This window comes from Ovis aries, chromosome 9 (genome assembly GCF_016772045.2).
Source record: "Ovis aries strain OAR_USU_Benz2616 breed Rambouillet chromosome 9, ARS-UI_Ramb_v3.0, whole genome shotgun sequence".
Lineage (NCBI taxonomy): Eukaryota > Metazoa > Chordata > Mammalia > Artiodactyla > Bovidae > Ovis > Ovis aries.
In genome coordinates, this window is record NC_056062.1 from 82,546,683 (window position 1) to 82,567,525 (window position 20,843).

Consider the following 20,843-nt stretch of genomic DNA (forward strand, 5'->3'; position numbering starts at 1 on the left):
CAACTGCGCCTGCAGGCAAAACCCTTATCGTTTTGTATGGTTAATGCTTCAGGACTTGATGATTAGCCCTACAAATGCTTCTCAACTCTAATGACTCAAGCAAGGCTCAGCTCCAAGAGGAAAGACCATTTTTGCTTTTAGTGCAAGTAAAAGACTGCAAGATACTGATTTTTAGACGTTGTAGGGAAGAAGGAGTTTGGGTCTAACCATGTGATTTAAGGAAGGAAAAGTATCCTCTCAGGTGAGATGAGAATGAGAAGACTCTGCATGCTTTTAATGAGCTCTTACCAAAAATCAAAGAACAACTGATGGACACAGGTAGTGTTCGAAAAATGGAAAACAGTAAAAATCAGTTTCATTAGAGTTATCATAAAAGAAACACTTCCTACGGCTCTTTTCAAGAGTTACCATCTAAAGATTCATTGAGTCACCCTGTTTCTTCCATACCAGGCAGAAAGGACTCAGACTACTTTTTAAATACTCAAAGTCTCTTATTTTTTTGTTAGTCAACAATTTGACTTTGAAGAAAATTCCTTCTTAGCCAATCTTATTCTAGATGGAAAGACCCACACCACTGTGTGCATAAAGAGCTTTCTCAAAGTAGCCCAACTGAAAGAGAGAAAAAGAAAAGCACCTAAGATTAAGTGGAAGTAATTAAAACACCATGGAAGAGCCCTAATCCTTCCAAAGGGATGAGTTTGAAGTAAGCACTCAGATAATGAGTCCCCCTTGACTCTGCTTCTTCAAAAAGCAAATCTATTTAAAAGCACTTGTACACACATGAGTTTCAGAGAATATTCCTGGCTGCATTCTTTAGGCACATCAGCTTAAGTAATAAGGGCGCTTAGTATTTTTCTTCTTCAAGGTACTGACCTGGTAACCTTGGAAGAAGTTAAGAATTTCCTTAACTCCAGTATTGTAGGCCAGGCCCTGCATTCTGACCACCGTGCCAGGCTGTGGAGGGACACCGCTAAGATTAGCAGCTGTAGGGAAGTAGCCAAGACTATTGGGCGAACCTGGGGGGCTAAAGGGAGAGAAAGCACAATGAACCAATAGAAACAGACAATGTCTAATATTTACTCTAAAAACAATAGTTACTTAAAGAAACACTTTCTCAATGTGACCTTTCTTAGAATTCTCAGTTCTCTCTCCCAAGGCAGGTAAGTACACCACAAGCTATTCTGTCCCCCATTTCTACAAAAGCCCCGAGTTGGAAAGACAGAAGGGTTAATGCGGAGTTAGATGCAGGGTGTCCCCAGAGATCCGGTTCTGTCCGAGATTCTTAAGTGAAGGAAGGAGAGAAGGAAACTTCTGCAGCCACTCAACCATAGCACCACTTCCAAAGCCCAGCTCGTTGATGATTAACTGGCTAATTACTAGGAATACTAAGGCAAGGAAAGTCAGGAACACAAAAGAGTAACAGAACCATAGCCAGAGACCAGAAGTATACAAAATGATTGCTCCCAAGAACACACTGTTCTCTCCCTGTATAGAAGCAAATGCACAACAGTTAAGTACAGAACAATATGAGAGCAAAGTACTACAGCACCCATGAGTCATTCTTCCAACCGAACTGAAAAAGAAAGTGTGTGTTGGGGGAGGGGCCAAGTAAACTAGAAGGGATGCAAAACAAATTCCACTGACCACCATTAACATGAGGGGGAACTCCTGGTGGGTCCTTTTAGTGTATCTGCAACAATTACCTCCAAGAAACACAAGCCACATGAATAACTAATCATTCTTTATGTAGTAACTCAAGTTATTACCATATTATGAAATTAGTTTCACCATGTCCCATACCAATCTGTTTTTCACAATTAGTTGCTTGATACTTGTATATGCATAGGGATTTTTTAAAAAGTCATTAGCTTAAAAGAGCAATAAAGATTCACAGCTTTAGATTATTAGCACAAATCATTCTAAGTAGGTAATTATCCCACTTCAAAGACAAGTAAACATAATGAAAGGGACTAAAAATTTTTGAGATTATCTACCCTACATAATCCTAACTGATGGCTTAACAGGAATGATACCAGATGATGGTGAATCCAATCCTAGCCTCCATTTTGTTAGCACAGTAACCTTGAACAAGTCACTTAATTTCTCTGAACTCCAATTTTCTCATTTCTTAAACAGGAATGAAAACACTTCCTAGTTTCACAGAACTGTCCTTCAGCATCAATGACTTAACGTATCGAAATACTCCACAAACCATAAAACGCAGTAATTTTTTGTTCTGTTATTATTCTCACTCTTGCTATTTCCATCACCGTTCTTCCATTTCATCATATCTAAAATATGGAAGCCTGAAAATATTACTTGACATCAAGCTGCCCATAATCTAAGTCTCTAAAACAGTCATTGTCAACTCATCTGCATATCTGAGTTACTTGGAGAGATTTTTACAACTCTCTGCAAGGAGAGTCTGTTTAGAGACCAAAAGTCAATCTATGTGTAACTGTGAGCAGAGAGGGAGTGCTGATCTTCAGGGCTGAGAGGGACTTTAGCCATCATTCAGCCACACCTTCTTGTTTTCACAGAGGTAGAAACGGAAACTACGAGTTAAATAATTTCCCGAAGGTCTAACAACCAGTTAGCTCTTCACAAAACCAAAGAACTACCCAGATTTCTTAACTCCTGCTCAATGCTTCCCCCCATACAGGCAGCATTCATTCAAAGCAGCAAGGTTACAAATATAAGATCAATGTACAAAATAAATCAATTACATTTTTGTATACTACAACAGGACTTCCCTTGTGGCTCAGCTGGTAAAGAGTCCACCTGCAGTATGGGGAGACCTAGGTTCAATCCCTGGGTTGCCCTGGAGAAAGGAAAGGCTACCCACTCCAGTATTCTGGCCGGGAGAATTCCGTGGACTACATATACAGTCTATGGGGTCGCAAAGAGTCAGACACGACTGATCAACTTTCACATACATACATACACTACAGTGAACAACCCAAAAATGAAATAAGGAAAGCATTCATAATAGCATTAAAAGAACAAAATATTACAAAAAAAGTGACAACGGAACAGCAAGACTTACACACTAAAAACTATGAAACACTTAAAAAATAGAAGTCATCTCAATAAATGGAAAGACAGTCTATGTTCATAAACAGACAATTTAATTTTGTTAAAATGGCAATACTCTAATATTGTATAGATTTGATGAAATAGCTATGATATTCTGTCTTTTTTCCCCCCGGACATCAACAAAACTGAAGCTAAAACATATATGGAATTACAAATGACCAAGAACATCCCAACTTTCTTGAAAAAGAGCAAAGTATTTTGAATTTCCTAAAAACTTTACTATAAAACTACAGTAATTTTGGTATGGTACTTCCATAACGGTAGGCAAAGATCAATGGAATCGAATTTGAGAGGCCAGAAATAAACTTACATTTATGGTCAATTCATTTGCTTGCTTGTTAGCCCATGGGATCCCAGTTCCCAGACCAGGGATTGAACCCAAGGCCCTCAGCAATGAAAGCATGGAGTCAACACTAGGACTCACAGAAGTCCCTGGTCAACTGATTTTTGACAAGAGTTTCAAGATAATTTGATGAGAAAATAACTCTTTTCAGTAAACGGTGCTGAACAGTGAAATGTCCACATACAAAAGGATGAACTGAGACTTCTACCTTACTCTGTATAAAACACTAATTCAAGATGAATAATACACCTAAGTACAAGAGCTAACACTACAAAACTCTTATAAGAATATGTAGTAATACATTTTCATGACCTTGCATTCTATATGACAAAACTGCATCAAAATTCACAACTTTTGGGGAATTAGTCCCTGGTGGCTCACATGGTAAAGAATCTGCCTGCAATGCAGGAGACCTCGGTTCGATCCCTGGGTTGGGAAGATCCCCTGGAGAAGGGAAAGGCTACCTGCTCCAGTATTCTGGCCTGGAGAATTCCATGGACATACCAACAGGTCGCAAAGAGTCAGACATGACTGAGCAACTAACACTTTCTACTTTGACTTTTTCCTTCTGGTGATCCAATGGTTAGGAATCCGTGATTTTACTATGTGGTACGGCCAAAAACAAAACCCACCAAAACTTAAAAACTTTTGTGCTTTAAAGGGCATCATCAAGAAAATGAAAAGACAACCCACAGACTGGGAGAAAATATTTGTAAGTCATATAAGATGTCCTACTTAGAATATATACAGAAACTTTACAACTAAAAAAGTTGAGAAAATTTGCTCAATTAAAAAATGTGCAAAGGACTTCAATAAACTTTTCTCCAAAGAAAACAGGTGAATAGCTACATATAAAGTTACTCAAAATCAATAGTTAGAGAAATGTAAATCTAAACCATAATGAGATAGCAAATCCACACCCATGAAAATAGTTAAAAGAGCTGAAAAGGGTGTAAAGAAAGGAAAAATGCCAGAACATTGTTAATGAGAATGTTAAGTTGGTGAAGCCCCTTTGGAAAATAGTTTGGCTGTTTCTGAAAAGTTAAACATAAAGTTACCATATGACCCAGCAATTCTACTCCTATGAACATACCTAACTAAAGAAAGCTGAAAATCTAGGTCCACACAAAAACTTGAATGCAGATGTATACAGCAGTATTGATAGTCAGAAAATAGACCAGCCCAAGTGTCTGACAACTGATGATAAACTAAATGTTGTATACTCCTACAATGGAATATTGTTTAACCATAAAAAGGAATGAAAACTGTTGATCCACATTACAACATGAATGAACCTCAAAAACAAGCTAAATCAAAGAAACTAGTCATGAAAGACCACAAACGGCATTATTCTGTTTATATGAAACATCTGAACAGGCAAATCCATTGAAACAGAAAATAGATTCATAGTTATTTAGGGATGAGGAAGGGGCAAGTAAAGTGGGTAGAAGGGAAGCGAACTGGAGTTGCTACTAATGGATACCATAGTTCTTCTAGTGGTTACTCTAAAATTAAATTGTTAGAAGCACTTTACTAGTGGTTCAGTGGTTAAGACTGTTCCCATTGCAGCAGGGTATGGGATCAATCCCTTGGTTGGGAAACTTAAGATCCCAACATTCTGTGAAAAAAAAAAGTCTCAGATGGACATAGTACCAATAATGTAGTGAAGTGAAGTCGCTCAGTCGTATCCGACTCTTTGCGACCCCATGGACTGTAGCCTACCAGGCTCCTCCGTCCATGGGATTTTCCAGGTAAGAGTACTGGAGTGAGTTGCCATTTTCTTCTCCAGGAGATCTTCCCAATCCAGGTCTCCCGCATTGCAGGCAGATGTTTTACCATCTGAGCCACCAGGGATAATGTAACCGGTACTCAAAAGCTGCAAAGATTCAAAAACTGATAGAACCACAAAGGAACCCAAGGGTTAAGGTCCAAATGAATGAGTCAACCCAACACTGAACACGGAATTCCTACAGGGCATGGACAGACTGTATGAACTAACAAGGAGACTGCCCTTGAACTGCTAAGAAACCCTGTTGGGGCTGCCTGAACCAGCAAAGACCTGAGGGGAGGTGAGAAGAAATGAAGAGAAAAAGAAAACAGCATGGTGGGGGGTTCTCCCCAAAGGTTTATTTTCAAAAGACTGCTAGAGCATCACAGTTATGCAGACACTGCTGCTAAGACTCAGTCAGCAGGCGACTCTGAGATCATGTTAAGAAACTTCTGGAGCGAGGCTCAGAGGGAGGGGATATATGTATACTTGTGGCTGGAGTCAAACACATGAGTTATAAAGTGGAAGATCTCCCCCATGTTCTCTCTATGGATTTGAGTAATAACACTCAAACTCAACGAGGAGAAAAACTGGATTTCCCTGAGAAATTTATGACTTCTTTTCCTTTGAAATTATGAGTGTGCAATTCAAGTTTCCTCCTGCCCAAAGCCCATGATTGTTATCCCAATATTAATTTAACTGCCAGACTATCAAACATTTCCTATATTTTTATCAAGTCTTAATTTATATCACATTAAAAAAAAATACTCTGTATCCTAATACATCACTACAAATTCTTTTTCAGAACAGGGGAAGATACATGAAAACACTGAAGCCCAAGGTGTCTAACAACCAAGAAAACTAAATATATACTCTTTCAAAAACAATTCTCATAATAATTACAACTTACCCGGGTGGCTCAGATGGTAAAGCATCTGCCTGCAATATGGGAGACCCAGGTTCAATCCCTGGGTTGGGAAGATCTCCTGGGGAAGGAAAGGGCAACCCACTCCAGTATTCCTGCCTGGAGAATCCCAGGGACGGAGGAGCCTGGTAGGCTACAGTCCATGGGGTTGCAAAGAGTTGGACACGACTGAGTGACTTCACTTCACTTCAAACATTGGCAACACGGATAGCATTCCAAAGTAGAAGCAGTTATAGCATGACAAAACAATGAAATGACTTGTCATATTTCTCTAGAGGACAGAGATCAAAAGCATTATCTACCTTATTAGAGAAAGAGGTTAAGGGAAAAGAAAATTAGAGGAGAGAATATACTCTCCTCTGAATGAGTCACAATACATCAAAAACACATTAACACAGAAAACATCCTAAGAAGTCTTACAAAAAGAAATCTGGTTTCTACTTCCTTGCAAAATTACTGCACCGAGTCTTTGTTTAACAGTTATTAATACCCCTAGTGACATAAAGACCCTATATTTGGAAAGTGACTGGAGAAACAATGTTTTAATCCTAGCAAGTGTAAAGGCTGGAATCAATTTCCATTTGGAAATTTCTGAACTAACTTGTTCATCTGAAGTGAACAGTCTCAAGAAGGCTGACTTTGCAACATTCTTTTGAGCTTAATACTCATGTAGATGGACTGGGCAGTACACGCGGATCCTCCATTTCTGTTAGCTCTTTTTAAAGGCTACAAGTCTCTCTTTCCAAGTGCATCTCCCTCCTGGAGAAAGTTGAAGTAACCAACAAATATAAAAACACTTTGGAAGGAATAAAGAACTATTTCGAGAATCTCTTTCACTAAAATGGTAAGCAAATTTAGGCACTGTCAAAATTGTTTGGTAGCTAAACTTAAATTTACTCCAATTATGTTAAAGATTACAAAAATTTAAACCCCCTACTACATTTATCATAATGTTCCAAATACATAGTAAAGTTACAGACTGCTTACTCAAAACAAGAATTGTCCCCACAAAGCTTCATTTTACATTTGAATGAAAACTATATCCGACACCAGAAATTATTTTAAAAGTAACCTTTTTGCTTGATTTAAAGCACAAAATGATAACTGATCTTACATATTTTGAGAACCACAACAGTTTAAAAAGTAGTATTTTGATGAAAAGTTGTAGATGAAGAAGCAAGCAAAACACACTGTGATCCATGCTACATTACAACAATTTCCAGACAGGCACATTTCATTGGGTTTTTGTTTTTTAAATGCACTTTTGTCTTATTTTTGAATAGGAACTGAGGACAACATTGAAAGGTACAAGCAAAAGGCAAGCAAGAAGACTCCATCGCATTCTTTCCTCCCAAATCACACCCTGTCTGGAAGCAATCCCATTCTAATTTTGTGGTTATTATGGTTTATTTTGAATTTAAATAATAAAAAGCATTACTCCATTATTAAATAAATTCATAGACAAGTGTCAGTTTTTCCTTTAAACCTACTTCAGTGCAATAAATATATACCAAGGAAATGCTTACATAGGGCAGTGGAGGCAAAGAGGCTTATTTTGTTTATCAAGATAGGCATATGTGTTCTAGTTAAGTTTATCTGCTTTAACTAAAGTTATCAATACTTAAGGGCTTCCCAGGTGGCAGAGTAATAAAGAATCTGCCTGCCAATGCAGGAGACCCAAGAGAGATGGGTTCAATCCCTGGGTCAGGAAGATCCCCTGGAGTAGGAAATGCAACCCACTCCAGGATTCTTGCCTGGAGAATCTCATGGACAGAGGAGCCTGACGGGCTGTAGTCCACAGGGTTGAGAAGAAATCGAGTGCAACAACAGCATTAATGCTTAAGAATAAGGCACTTAGAGATAAACTGGGCGCATAAATAGTAACACATGAAAGAAATGATGTCTAGGTTTCTGTGCTTTAAAATGTCCTCAATATGATGACACCAGATTGGCAAAATACTGAGTAATAGATATATTCCCAAATTACTTGTTTGAAAATTTCTGTAATAGGTTTTTAAAAAGCTATGCCTGAAAATAACATTTTTAAGAAAAAGAATGGGGGGGAGGCGGGAAACTATATATTGAAGTCAATTAAGTGCTTTGAGTAATTAAAGCTTTTTCCTTGAAGTTAATAATTTTAAGTATATTTTAAATTCCCTGAGTTCCTCATTATATAAGGTCTTTAGTAAACAACTACTTCTTCCATGAAACTACACTGAATTCTCAAGCACTGATAGTACAGTCCATGGTCCACAACAGTTCTTGCTTATGTCATTTAGAAATGACATTCAAATTGGGAAAGAAAAAAAAAGTTGTTTCCACCAACAGAAATTATCTGGTGCGTCTTCATTATTGCATTGTCTGAAATTGCACTAATATCACATTTTACAACATTCTGGTGTCATTTTTGTCAAGGCTATGGTTTTTCCAGTAGTCATGTATGGATGTGAGAGTTGGACTGTGAAGAAGGCTGAGTGCTGAAGAATTGATGCTTTTGAACTGTGGTGTTGGAGAAGACTCTTGAGAGTCCCTTGGACTGCAAGGAGATCCAATCAGTCCATTCTGAAGGAGATCAGCCCTGGGATTTCTTTGGAAGGAACGATGCTAAAGCTGAAACTCCAGTACTTTGGGCCACCTGATGAGAAGAGTTGACTCATTGGAAAAGACTCTGATGCTGGGAGAGATTGGGGGCAGGAGGAGAAGGGGATGACTGAGGATGAGATGGCTGGACGGCATCACAGACTCGATGGACGTGAGTCTAAGTGAACTCCTGGCGTGCTGTGATTCATGGGGTCGCAGAGAGTCGGACACGACTGAGCGACTGAACTGAACTGAACTGAGTGTCATTTTATTGCATGCTTAGTTCCAGCTTGCATTTGACACTAAGTATTTGTTATAAAATAAAAAGAAAATTTTAAAACAAGAATTCTTTCTTTTTCTTGGTCCTATCAGAAAGCTTTCAGCAAGTAAATGTGGCTTCCCCAGGGGCTCATCGGAGAAGAATCTTCCTGCCAAGCGGGAGACATGGCTCAGTCCCTGGGTCAGCAAGATCCCCTGGATAAGGAAACAGCAACCCATTCCAGTGTTCTTACCTGAGAAATCCCATGGACAGAGGAGCCTGGTGGGCTACAGTCCATGGGGTCACAAAGAGCTGGACACAACTGAGTGACTAAACGAGTTCAAGTGTATATGGAATGCCTCTGTACTGTTTGTTACATAGCGTGTGAACCTATATTTATCTCAATAAAACAAAGGCGACTGGAACAAGAAAGCCAAGTGCAAATGCAGGCATCTCTCAGAGGGTTGGAATTCTTTCGGTTCAAGTACAAAGAATTTCAGGAGAGAATACAAAAACGACATGACAAACCAAGCACTGCAGAATGTTTCACTATTTCTAAATATATGTATTTAATGCTTGGATAGAAAGGAGCTGATTTCACATAACGAGTTATCCCAAGAAATAAAAGGATCCCCCATCCAACCCCTACCCTTTCCAGTGGGCATGCAAATAAAGCATCCCTCATTAAAAATGTCAAGCACCCCCTTGCCTTCTACTTTGGTTCAAGGTGAATATGTTATTAATTATGTGTCCTACAAAAGGCGAGGCAATGGATATACACAAGACATTTATGTTAATCCACCTTTCTTTAAATTATATGACATTTAGCTGAAGATCTAGCACGTTTCTTACCTGTGCTTATAGCTCTGATGCAAAAGAGAATATTCTTTTCTAAGAAAAATGAGAGGTCAGAACAAAAGGTAGGACTTTATGTAATAGGAGAGAAAAGGTGTAATGGAAGAGAAGTTTTGAGTGATAAGCAGGGTGGGCATCAACACTTCTTTTGTATCCTAGGCTAATCTCTGGCATACTGGTACCTGAAACCTTCTTTCAAGTGGAGAAAGAAAAAAACAATGTTCTTAAGCAGCAAACAGAACCACTTGTTTTAATTTCACTAGCTCTTCAAGACGCTGTTGTCACAGCCACACATTTAGATTGCTAGAAACTCATCTAGTAATAAACAAAAAGCAATTAACTGGTTCATTGCTTTTTTCCTTACATGTTCCTTAAGTAATCCAAATCCTTATGGTGAGAGATGCTATCAGTATATTCTCAGAGCAATACCCACTGGAAGGTATACCAAGTAGGAGGAAATAAAATAAGCACAAATGCCCTCTAGCAGAAGGAGCCCTTTGAAGTCACTGACTTTGCACAGGGATGAATTCTGTTAGCTACCCTATGGCAGAAAGAGTTCATATTTTATTAATCCTAATACTCCAAATGTGTTACACACAGAGGTACTGAATAACAGATTAAACCATAATGGAAAAGAACAAGAAAAAGGAAATGTGTATAATTAATCACTTTGTTGTACAAGCAGAGATAAACAACACTGTAAATCAACTATACTTCAATAAAGTATTTTTTTAAAGTGGAGGGAATTTAAATTTATTTCTAATTTGAAAAGAGACAAACTCCAGAGCTTCCGATTTAATATCCTATTTTAGCCTGAAGTATGCTATCTCCCATTTTCCTACACATCAGTAAATAAGCCAAAATATACTTTCAACATTTACATTAGGGTCATGTGAGGTTAGAAATTAGTGGTGTTCTCCCAAAACTATGAAATATTTGATGACTTTTGGAATATTTTTTTTAGATTATATCAGACTTTAAGTCTGGTTAACAGAACATTCCAATGTTTGAACACTTTGTTCGTGTGTATAATTTCCCAGAATGAAGGAAATGAAAATTCAAATAATGAAACATACTAGGAGTTATTTGGAAATATTAATTTAAATACAACACACAAGCATGATTTAAAAATCCCACTTTTGTGGAACTGTTCCATAGAAGTATTTAACGATCAGTATGAGGTTTAATAGAGAAAGATACAGTTAGATGTCTATAAAAATACAGGAATTTTAAAATTATGACATGTTTTCATTCTTAGAAAGTTACATGAATGGGAAGTAACTTGTTAGTTATCATGGGAAGTTATAAGAGTGAGGTAAATTTGCAGATATTCCTTAGGCAAGAAGTCAGTGACATACTAGCAAGTTGAAAAGACAAACCAAGCATATGTTAGTATGTCACATTATTTACAAGCACACAGATGTGTAGATTCTCAAATTGATAACTGAGGTTACTTTTGGACTTAGAGTTATGTAAAATCTGAATGTACTTTTACTCACTACTTCTATCCTCTTAGACTTCATAAGGAGGACATTACAAACTTTAAAACTACTGGTAGAAAAAAATTACAGGAACTATTAAGCCATAAATCAGTTTCTCTTGCCTTTGGGGCTTCAGTTCCAGACTTAAGCTCCCAACTCACTATGATGGGAAACTATTTCTAAGAGATTCCTTCTTTTAACAGTGTCTAGAGAGCAAGGCAATGATGGAACTGGATGCTCTCCAAGGGTATTACAGGCACAAGAAAGTGCCCCCGACACCCAGGGGCACAGAGCATCCCACTCCTAGCATTCTGATGGCATAAGAAAGACCAAGATCTTTCTTATAACCAGAGCCGCTACCAGCAAGTGACTGTCACAGGCTCCAGAGAAGCTGACAGATTGGGACTGGAGTGGGTGCCTGACACAGTACTCAACCCAGAATAATTACTCATGCTTCTGGACCTTTTCAAATTTTCAAAAGATGGTCAGCTGATGATTATCATGTTTTCTCACTGTTCTTCCCCAATAAAGAAAACTTTCAATATTTTCCATTTAAAAACAAGAATGAAAGTTTTTAAAATTCCCAAAAAACTAAATTTATTGGCTGCAAGCTTCACTGCCACCAAGATCTCAATGTTCTTGCTCCCTGTGAGGACGCTGTAGATGGAGAGGGCATGGAAATACAGTGGGAATTCCCTGGTGGCCCAGTGGCTAGGACGCCACACCCCACTGCAGGGGACTCAGGTTTGATCCCTAGTCGGAAAACTAAGATCCCGAAAGCCATGCCTCAAGGCCAATGAAACTCCCCAGCCAAACAAACAAACAAGCAACAAAAATAAAAAGCCACAGTGTGGCATAACTCTAGAGATCAGACAGTTAAGTTCCAGGTCAAAACCTCACAGGTACATTGGTGGATGTATTCAACACATCTATTTTAAATAGGTTGAGAAAGCAAAAACAAGGCCCTTGCATACCTTAAAAAAGAATTTTGAGCAACATTGCTTGTGCCAAAGTAAAATTTTATTTTAATAAAGTGAACTGGTTAGTAACTAAACAAAGATTTAAAATTTTTTTTTGAAAAGAAGATTGAGAATGAGAAGTTATTATATATCCAAGTTAGAATCACAGGCAATCAGACCTGGGAGGGACTCAGGGACTCCAGAAACATGGCTGATCCCATCACTGTTTAAGAACCAGAAAGGTTAAGTGAACTGCTGCGGGTAGAAGAGATGAGACTGATGAATTTCTCTCCATTATATCCTGTTGCCTCCAAGAAATTGAGAACAACTAAAAACAATCAGATTTAAAATATGTTGAGTCTAAGAAAGTACTGAAAAATCTCATTCTGGACTTGTTAGTAAAGACTTAGAAGGGAAAGAATACAAGCCCTATAAAATTTAAAACAGTTTTTATCTACTTTGGGCTGACATGAATCCTTAAAAATTAACTGCCTTCACCACAGATTTTCTTGTTTTGTAATTCATTCACATGATACTGTCACTCTATAATGATTACTGGGCTAACTCACGAACAACCCTAAAACAGAAGGAAAAAGGGAGAGTTGTATACACAAGTAATCGAAAAGACTATGCTGTCAATAAGAGATGGAAAAAAAAAATAAACATTCTGGTTGTCTTGAAACAACCTTCTTGGACAGAGATATATATATATGACCAGAAACTGCAGCCTGCCATGCTAACCTTCCACGTGGCAGGTGACATTCTTTTGTGGACTCAGGTGGCGGCTATCAAAGGAGTCCTTTGTTCCTGTCAGCCTTACCTGGGGTAGTACGCTGTGTAGTTCATGAAGAGCTGGGTGCCCGCGGGGTAGTACGCCGTGGAGGGCTGCAGTGCTCGTGGGTTCAGGAGCACTGAGGGCTGGTAAATGGCAGCTTCAGTAGGAATAACTGCTGCAGGAGCTGGAAATGTGTAGGAGGGAGGGGACAGGCCTAAACAAACAGAGAGAGAGACCTTGAGATATATTAGTGATACTGACGCATGCAAGCACTGAGGCACATTTAAAGAAAGAGACCAGTTCTGCACACCGTCCCAGGCAACTGCCTTTTGATTACATAGATAATACCTAGGAGCAATCTCAAATCTCACACACTCCATCTACCTAAAGAATGGTTCTTAGTTTGAAATTTGGGGAAAAAAAAGAAAAAGGTTCTAAGTGGACTTTCAAGTCTTCTCAAAATTTCGTGACACAATTTTTTCTTTTCTTTTTTTAACCCTGCTCCTAAGTGCAAGAAACCACAAACTCACTCTTCGAGGAAAGAAACACAGGACAGACTGACATCTTGTGTAACTTCAAACTAAAAGCTTTCTTTTTTTTCCCTTTTGAGAGCTCCACTGCCAGTCCATCCTTTTATCAATTCTACAGCACAGCACAGTTAGGGTAAAATACTATTCGCCAGGACCATGTGCTATGCCGAAGCATAGACCGTGACAGAGCAGAGTAACCAAAAAGTAGATTATCTCTGTACTGTGCACACTTCAAGGCAACCCAGAAGGTGGGTGTTCAAAATGAATGGACATCTTCAGACCAGTGCAAAAAAAAGTAAAAGTCAGATTCCTTGAAAAAGAATCCTGAAGAAATAATATGTGTAAGTCTTCCTGAGAGTCAGCTGATGAAAAGTGGATTCAGATTAGATTAGAAAGGACAGGATTTTTTGTCTTCTGGCTATGCAAAGTCTTTGAAGACAGCAACTCACTTAAGTCAGACCACTTGCTGGTCCCTAGCTTTAATGTGTGGGATGAGCACAACTCTTCAGGACATCTGCACCCAACAAGAGAGATAATTGAGTGGTAGCCTGAATGTGGGGTCCCTATCTTCAATTTTCAAACCTAGGATCACCTAATATATTTTGCAAACAGCTGAGGCCCAATGGATAACTTTTCACATGAAAACCTCTACTGTCTGTGGGTCTTCTTAGAGGTTTCTGTGTGTCTCTGGAGATGAGTAAGTTAGCTGAATAAGGGTACACAAACCCGAGACCTGAGAGTGCCCTGGTGGCCTAGTGGTTAGTGTTCTGGGCTTTCACTGCCGTGGCCTAGGTCAGTCCCTGGTTGGGGAACTGAGATCCTGCAAGCCAAGCAGTGCAGCCCCAAACAAACAAAACCAAAAAACCCCAACCCCTCCAAACAAACCAGAAACCCAAGACTAACATATTGATCTCATATTCAACTTTGGGGTGCCTCCTTCATATCCATCAAAAACTGTTACAGGTTAGATACCTAGTGTGTAGATAATTTTAGAATTATGATCCCTGGCCTGAAAAAGTCCAGAAAAAGGGCAAACAGAACTGAGGCACCTAAGTCATAAAGAGAGGGTCACCTAAAGTGAGTTGGCAGAAAAAAGTAAGTGCAGCAGAACAAGCATCCCTGGAGAGAGAAATGGCAACCCACCCCAGGATTCTTGCCTGGAGAATCTCCCCGGACACAGGAGCCCAGCAGGCTACAGTCCAAGGGGTGGCAAGAGTCGGACATGACTAAACGACTAAACTACCAGAACAAGCACGACAGCGTGCACAAACTGGTTCTAATTTTTTTAGATTAGCAAACTCTTCCATTAAAATGACAAACAGCTGAATTTTAATTAAAATCTTCAGAAGGAAATAAAAATATGGAAGTAAGTTTTTATGTACAAATGCATTTAAATTTTGAAAAATTATTATTTTAGGGTTTGTGATGGGGGAAAGAGAAATACAAGTCTTATGAAGCTTGTAATGACCATTTTTTTCACTAGGAAGAGAGAAGTAAAAATGTATCACAGTATAAAGAATTGGGGTTATACATGATGGAGAAATTCCCTTATCTTACAATGCTTGATAGATTATCAATAAAGGAAATTGTAAAAGTTACTGATATTATCAGTGGTTTATGCACAGGAAACAAACAACAGATTGCATTAAGATATCCACTTCAGCCCAATAAGAATGTTTTAAACTTTATAGTCATTAGTGATCAATTCTTAGATATTCACCAACAGCAAGCAGCAGATAAATGGAATATTAGCATTTAGGAATTCCAAGGGCAATAAAGGATTAAGCCCTACCAAATGTTCTATGAATAACAGTTTATCAAATAGGTTTATTGGTATGGATTCCTCTATACGAGAAAGTGATGTCTTAACACTCCACATTTTACTGGAATCAAGCACACCATCCAGTTCACTTTCTTAGTTATCTTTAGACTATACTTTGAGTGCTACATTCTTTAAACATACCCAACATACTTCCTAAGAAAAAGTCTTATTCAAAACGGAAAACTTTCTCAGGAATTCAAGTTTCGAACATCAGATCTCCAGATGCTCCTTAGTTGTGAACCAGAACTTGGTCTCCATGCTAAAGGGCTTATTCCTCTCAAACAGGATTCCAGATGGCTTGCACCCAGGTGCCAATGAGCAACAGCACGGCTTGATTTAAGCACTGATCCTGTGATCCAATGGTAACTTTGGCTAATTTATTTACGCATTTTAGTTTTTACTAAACTGTCCAGATATCCTGGACAGCAAGAGAGATGCTCTTCAGGTTATCCTTCCCCCAAAATACTTAATGCTCAAAAAATTAAAAATGCAAAATGGGCATCAAATCACCCTTTGCTTGGGAAAAAAAAAAAAAAAAAAAAAACAACCCACAATATGTTGCAGGAAAAAAACAAAAAGGATCTGTTATATTTAACCTTTAAATGCGTATTAAAATATCTACATAGCCAGGTTGCCTCCCAGAGTCAGTGCTTATCTTGAGCACACTAAGCTTCAGAAATCAAGTGCTTATCACTGGAAAAGCAAGAATATAATTTGAAAGGAGGTATATGTAGCATCTCTAATTATGGGTGTCCACAACCAAGGTCTTAAATGATTACCAGATACTACCGATTTCAGATGGGAAAGCCTTATGTAACCACCTCACCTGCCTTAGAAAGAACCAGGGGCACAGAAAGTTATGAAAGCAGCTTAAGCACCTACCAGCATATAGCGTAGAATAGCGCCAAGACCCAAGAAAAACTTACATGGTAACTTACATGGCGGTGGGGATAAGCCATTTCGATTTAAAGTGCCCCCCATTAACACAAAGTTCATCTCCTCAGCTGAACACTGAAAGACTTCAACATATCTGTCCTTCATGGTTTTTTTATGACACTTCTGTGCAGCCATAAATGCTCTGTCCGCAGACTTCATCTGGATAAAGGCATCTCCTGATGGGCGGCCCTGAGCGCGTAAGGAAGAATAAAAACAAAAGGAGACTGTCTCCTTCAACAAGGAAGTGGTTGCTTACAAAACATGCACAGTGACAATCACCCATGGTACAGACATTTTAGCCACAAAATCTGGGTGACAGTAAGATCTACTGAAACCTGACTTATGTTTCATCACCTAATCAACAGAATTGCCCACAAAACCTTGAAGAAGTAAGTTTTGAGAGCTCATAGCTGAAAGTGATCCTTTTTGGGTTTTTATCAACTAGATTTATGGGTTTTTGAAAGGGTCTCCTTGTGATTGCGGTTTCAAACTACAGGACTGTACACTGGGTTTTTCCCTTTCTGAAAAATCTGATTAAATCTCACTCAACTGAAAAAAGCTAGTAACAGAACCAGTATTAGAGCTTTACCCATCTCCTACATGAAAATGAACAAACCAGTGTTCTCTATGGGCTCTCCAGTCTGTCCCTCACTGACGAGTAACATGCCTTTTCCTCCTTCCTGAAGCCTGCCTAGCTTGGGATGTGGCCTGTAGGCAGGGAGGAGGAGAGGAGCTGGGACTGCAGAGCACGGTGAAGGGTGGCCGGAGCTGGAGCACCAGCACTGAGAGGGAGCCCTTCTCGCACCTCTTTCTTTGCATCTCCATTTTAAACCTTGGGCAACAGGTATTATAGACATTTCCTCGGTTACTAACAGCTTGCTAAAAATCCTATTTAAAACAAAGCTGGTGGATCTCTGCTACACAGGACCAGAATGCCTTAGTCCTATTTAGCATAGACATTTTATGGGAGAGAAAGAAAGATACAACTGGCTCATAAGACTCCTTTTTTTTAATTTTATGGGTTTCTTTCGAGTCTCTAAGGGACTAGTTATGGCAAATGATTACCATGCAAGTTACCATCAGAGTTACCATACCAGGGAAATTAAGGACACCAGGGAAACCCAGTCCAAGATGGAAAACTAACATCTTCGAGGCAGCTAAGAGCTTGTCCGTCATCAAAGAAGCACTTCTCCCAGGTGCAATCACAGTAGGTCACAAGGGTCAATGAGAGGCAAATCTGTCCACAGTTGTTAATCAAAGAGTAATAATGGCCCCTAGATTATTAGAAATGGTGACTCAGAACCCAAACAATTCTCTGGTGATGCTGAATTGTGGGGAATTTGATTCAAAAGGACTCCCATCAGTGAAACATGCCGAGAGGAGTCCTAGTTGGATAAAAAGTTACATAGCTCAAAAGTGACCTAAGAGTGAGCACGTGTTAGTGTGGAGCATCAACCGGGGACTCAATATCTTCTGGTTCCCTATACCCAGTGGCATGCACTTTCCAGTGAGACTGGATTATGGTTATGAATGTGACCCATCTTCACAAGAGAACAGAAAGTGGGAAACTAGCAGTTTAGAGAAAGTGGGCATTTCTAATACAAACCTATATTCAGACTGTAATGCACAGAAAATATCTTTTCAAAAATTAATACAACCTGGCTTTTTAATAAACAGTTCCAAAACTTTCATTAGAATTACATGCTATATGGGTATTTAGAGTTCTGTCCTGCTTATGATAACACAACATACTGGCAAATTGCCCAGCAACTAATATAATTAATTTTATTTAAAGAGCAAGAGATACCAAGCCGAGACCTATTTTTAATATGCTTAGAATATATATTGCATACTTTAAGAATCTGTTAGATTTTTCAGAGGATTCTCAACAACTGTGGTGCTAATGGTGAAAACCCGCCTGCCAAAGCAGGAGACGTAAGAGACGCGGGTTTGAACCCTGGCTCAGGAAGATTCCCTGGAGGAGGGCATGGCAACTCGCTCCAGTATTCTTGCCTGGAGAATCCCATGGACATAGGAGCTTGGCGGGCTGAAGTTGGGTGGGTCACAAAGAACTGGACACAACTGAAATGACTTAGCACGCACGCAAATACACTAATACATTTGAATGTCTCTTATGATCACATACTGTTCCAAGTGGTATAGATACAAATTCTTTCTGAGTTTGCATTCTACTAAATGTGATTTGATAGCTACATGAAATAACCCATTTCTAAATCATCTATGGATACAAAATACTTGGGAGCACAGACATGTTTATTGCTTTTAAATGTTGTCTACGATTGCGTTCTCACTCCAGCAGAATTCGGTACTTGCAGTAGTAAAATGCTGATAACGTCTTTTTCTCTGACCTGATGCTATTGATGCCTTGGTGAATGTATGTGATAATGGAATCAAAGCTGAATCTGAATTACTATACCAACTCCAGCATTCTTTCTGGAGCTCATCTTAAAAGATCTCTTGCATTTATAGTTAAATTTTTCCTGCAAAACATACTATACAAACAGATGAACAATTGTTACTTGTTTACTGAAGAGTGTCTTTAAGAAGAAGCAGCAAATCAGCTTTCCAGTAAGTGATTTTCTTACCTGGTGGTTCAATACCATGTGGACCCCATGAGTTCGGATATCAGTGGAAAACTCCCCCAGGAAGTCGAGGATATCCTCAATTGTGGCCGCGTAGGGAAGACCTCGAAGGCGTATACAGTCTCTAATGTTTGTAGGGGGAACAAACTGCTGAGGTAGGACTGGAATAATGGGAGGGGTTGGAAGTGGAATGAGAGGAGCCGAGGAGAATCGATTCAGCACCTGTGCTCGGAGCAAAACAGAAGTCAGTTAGAGCTTCGCTACTGTAATGCTGCCTGCAGGCCAGTGCTGGCGTCCCTAGGGAATGGCTAGAAATGCATCCTCTCAGCTCCACCCCAACTCAGTCCGTATGGGTCTGCAGTTTAACAAGATCCCCGGGTGATCAACCAGCATCATAGTCTGAGAAGCATTCACAGAGAAAGTCATTCATGCTTTTCAGCTGGGAGATGGTGAGCCCACTTTTGTTGGAGGCATTCTGAGGTATATGCCACACACAACACAATGAACTTGGATTAAGGACTTTTTTTTTTTTTTTTACCTCCCTCCCCATACCAACCCTCTGGGTCATCCCAGTGCACCAGCGCTGAGCACCCTGTATCACGGATCGAACCTGGACTGGTGATTCGTTTCACATAGGATAATATACCATTTCAATGCCATTCTCCCAAATCATCCCACCCTCACCCTCTCCCACAGACAAATGCATCACTATCTACTTTGAGAAAGTACTCTTCAAGTCTGCTGCTTTTCAGGACATATTGTTAAAATGCGGACTTATGGACAACCTATTAGATTTCATTTCATTAAATTGTGCTCTCAATATTATCTTCACATTTCACCTCCAAACCCAAGAATATAAAGAAAACGACCCAGCAAAGGAACCACAGGTCAAATAGTGACTCAATTACATTAAAATATGTCACATTTATAATGATATGTAAAGCAGAATGCCTGGATAACATAAACCTGAAAAAAAAATTCATTAGTGAAAATAGAAAATCAATTTCCATGTGAATTTGAGAGAGTGGCTAAAGAGAGGATCCTGTCTTTTAAATTCATGGAATTCAGCTCTCTTGAGAATGGATGAGAGGTCAGGAACATTTTGGAGTGGAGAAAGAATTGCTCCCAGGCAAAATTGATGTTACAAAGTTGTTGTCTACTTTTGTTGTTGTTTAGAGTACGCCTATTAGCTAATAATACGAGGAGGTCCTTGTGCAAATGCCATGTGTGGAATCCCCAAGATTTCTGAACCATTTACCACTGTAGCCTTTATCATCTCATGTGGTGGTGGTCTATTCCCTAAGTCGTGTCTGACTCTTGGGACCCCATGGACTGTAGCCCACCAGGCTCCTCTGCCCATGGGATTCTCCAGGCAAGAATACCGGAGTGAGTTGCCGTTTCCTTCTCCAAGGGATCTTCCCAACCCAGGAATCAGACCCAGGCGGCACTGCAGGCAGATTCTTTACCGACTGAGCTAGGAGGGAAGCCCAACTAGTTGCCAGCTCATAACTAAAAATATAAGACAATCCATGAACTCCCTCCAAACTGCCCTAACTTCCTCACTCACAGCCTGTCCAACTGCTAGGTGAATAAGAGGCGACAATAATAAAAAGTAAACACAACACAGCCAAAGAGAAAGCAAAACTTTAAGAAAATATACAAACAATCCAGACACTGTACAAACATTGGGGGAAGAACATGAATAGAAAACAAATGTGGTTATAAACAAACTTGGGACAGGAAATGGTCTAGCACCTACAGTACCTGCCAAATAGAAGGTGAGTAAAAAGATTCTGAGTTAAGTGATTATTAGTAACAAAGACAGCGGAAAGTCTAAGACTACTTCAGTACGTATTAAAATAAATTATTAGAGATGGGAGGCAGGAAAGAGAAAACTGCCCCCTACACTCA

The 20,843-nt window shown here is 39.3% G+C and overlaps 1 protein-coding gene across 7 annotated transcripts in view; it reads right to left on the reverse strand.

Annotated features, from left to right (window-relative positions):
* The window catches only part of ESRP1 (epithelial splicing regulatory protein 1), a 60,815-nt gene that overhangs the window by 14,346 nt on the left and 25,626 nt on the right, over positions 1-20,843 (reverse strand). For 3 of the 7 annotated variants that reach the window (XM_060393944.1, XM_027973221.3, XM_027973220.3), the window contains 3 exons: positions 18,936-19,154; positions 16,320-16,518; positions 13,087-13,255 (listed from right to left, as the gene is read on the reverse strand). In XM_060393944.1, coding sequence (XP_060249927.1) covers positions 13,087-13,255; positions 16,320-16,518; positions 18,936-19,154 — 587 coding nt within the window. Of the gene's footprint in view, positions 1-873; positions 1,025-13,086; positions 13,256-16,319; positions 16,519-18,935; positions 19,155-20,843 lie in introns of all 7 variants that reach the window. The other 4 variants (XM_027973219.3, XM_027973222.3, XM_027973218.3 and 1 more) reach the window with 3 other exon arrangements.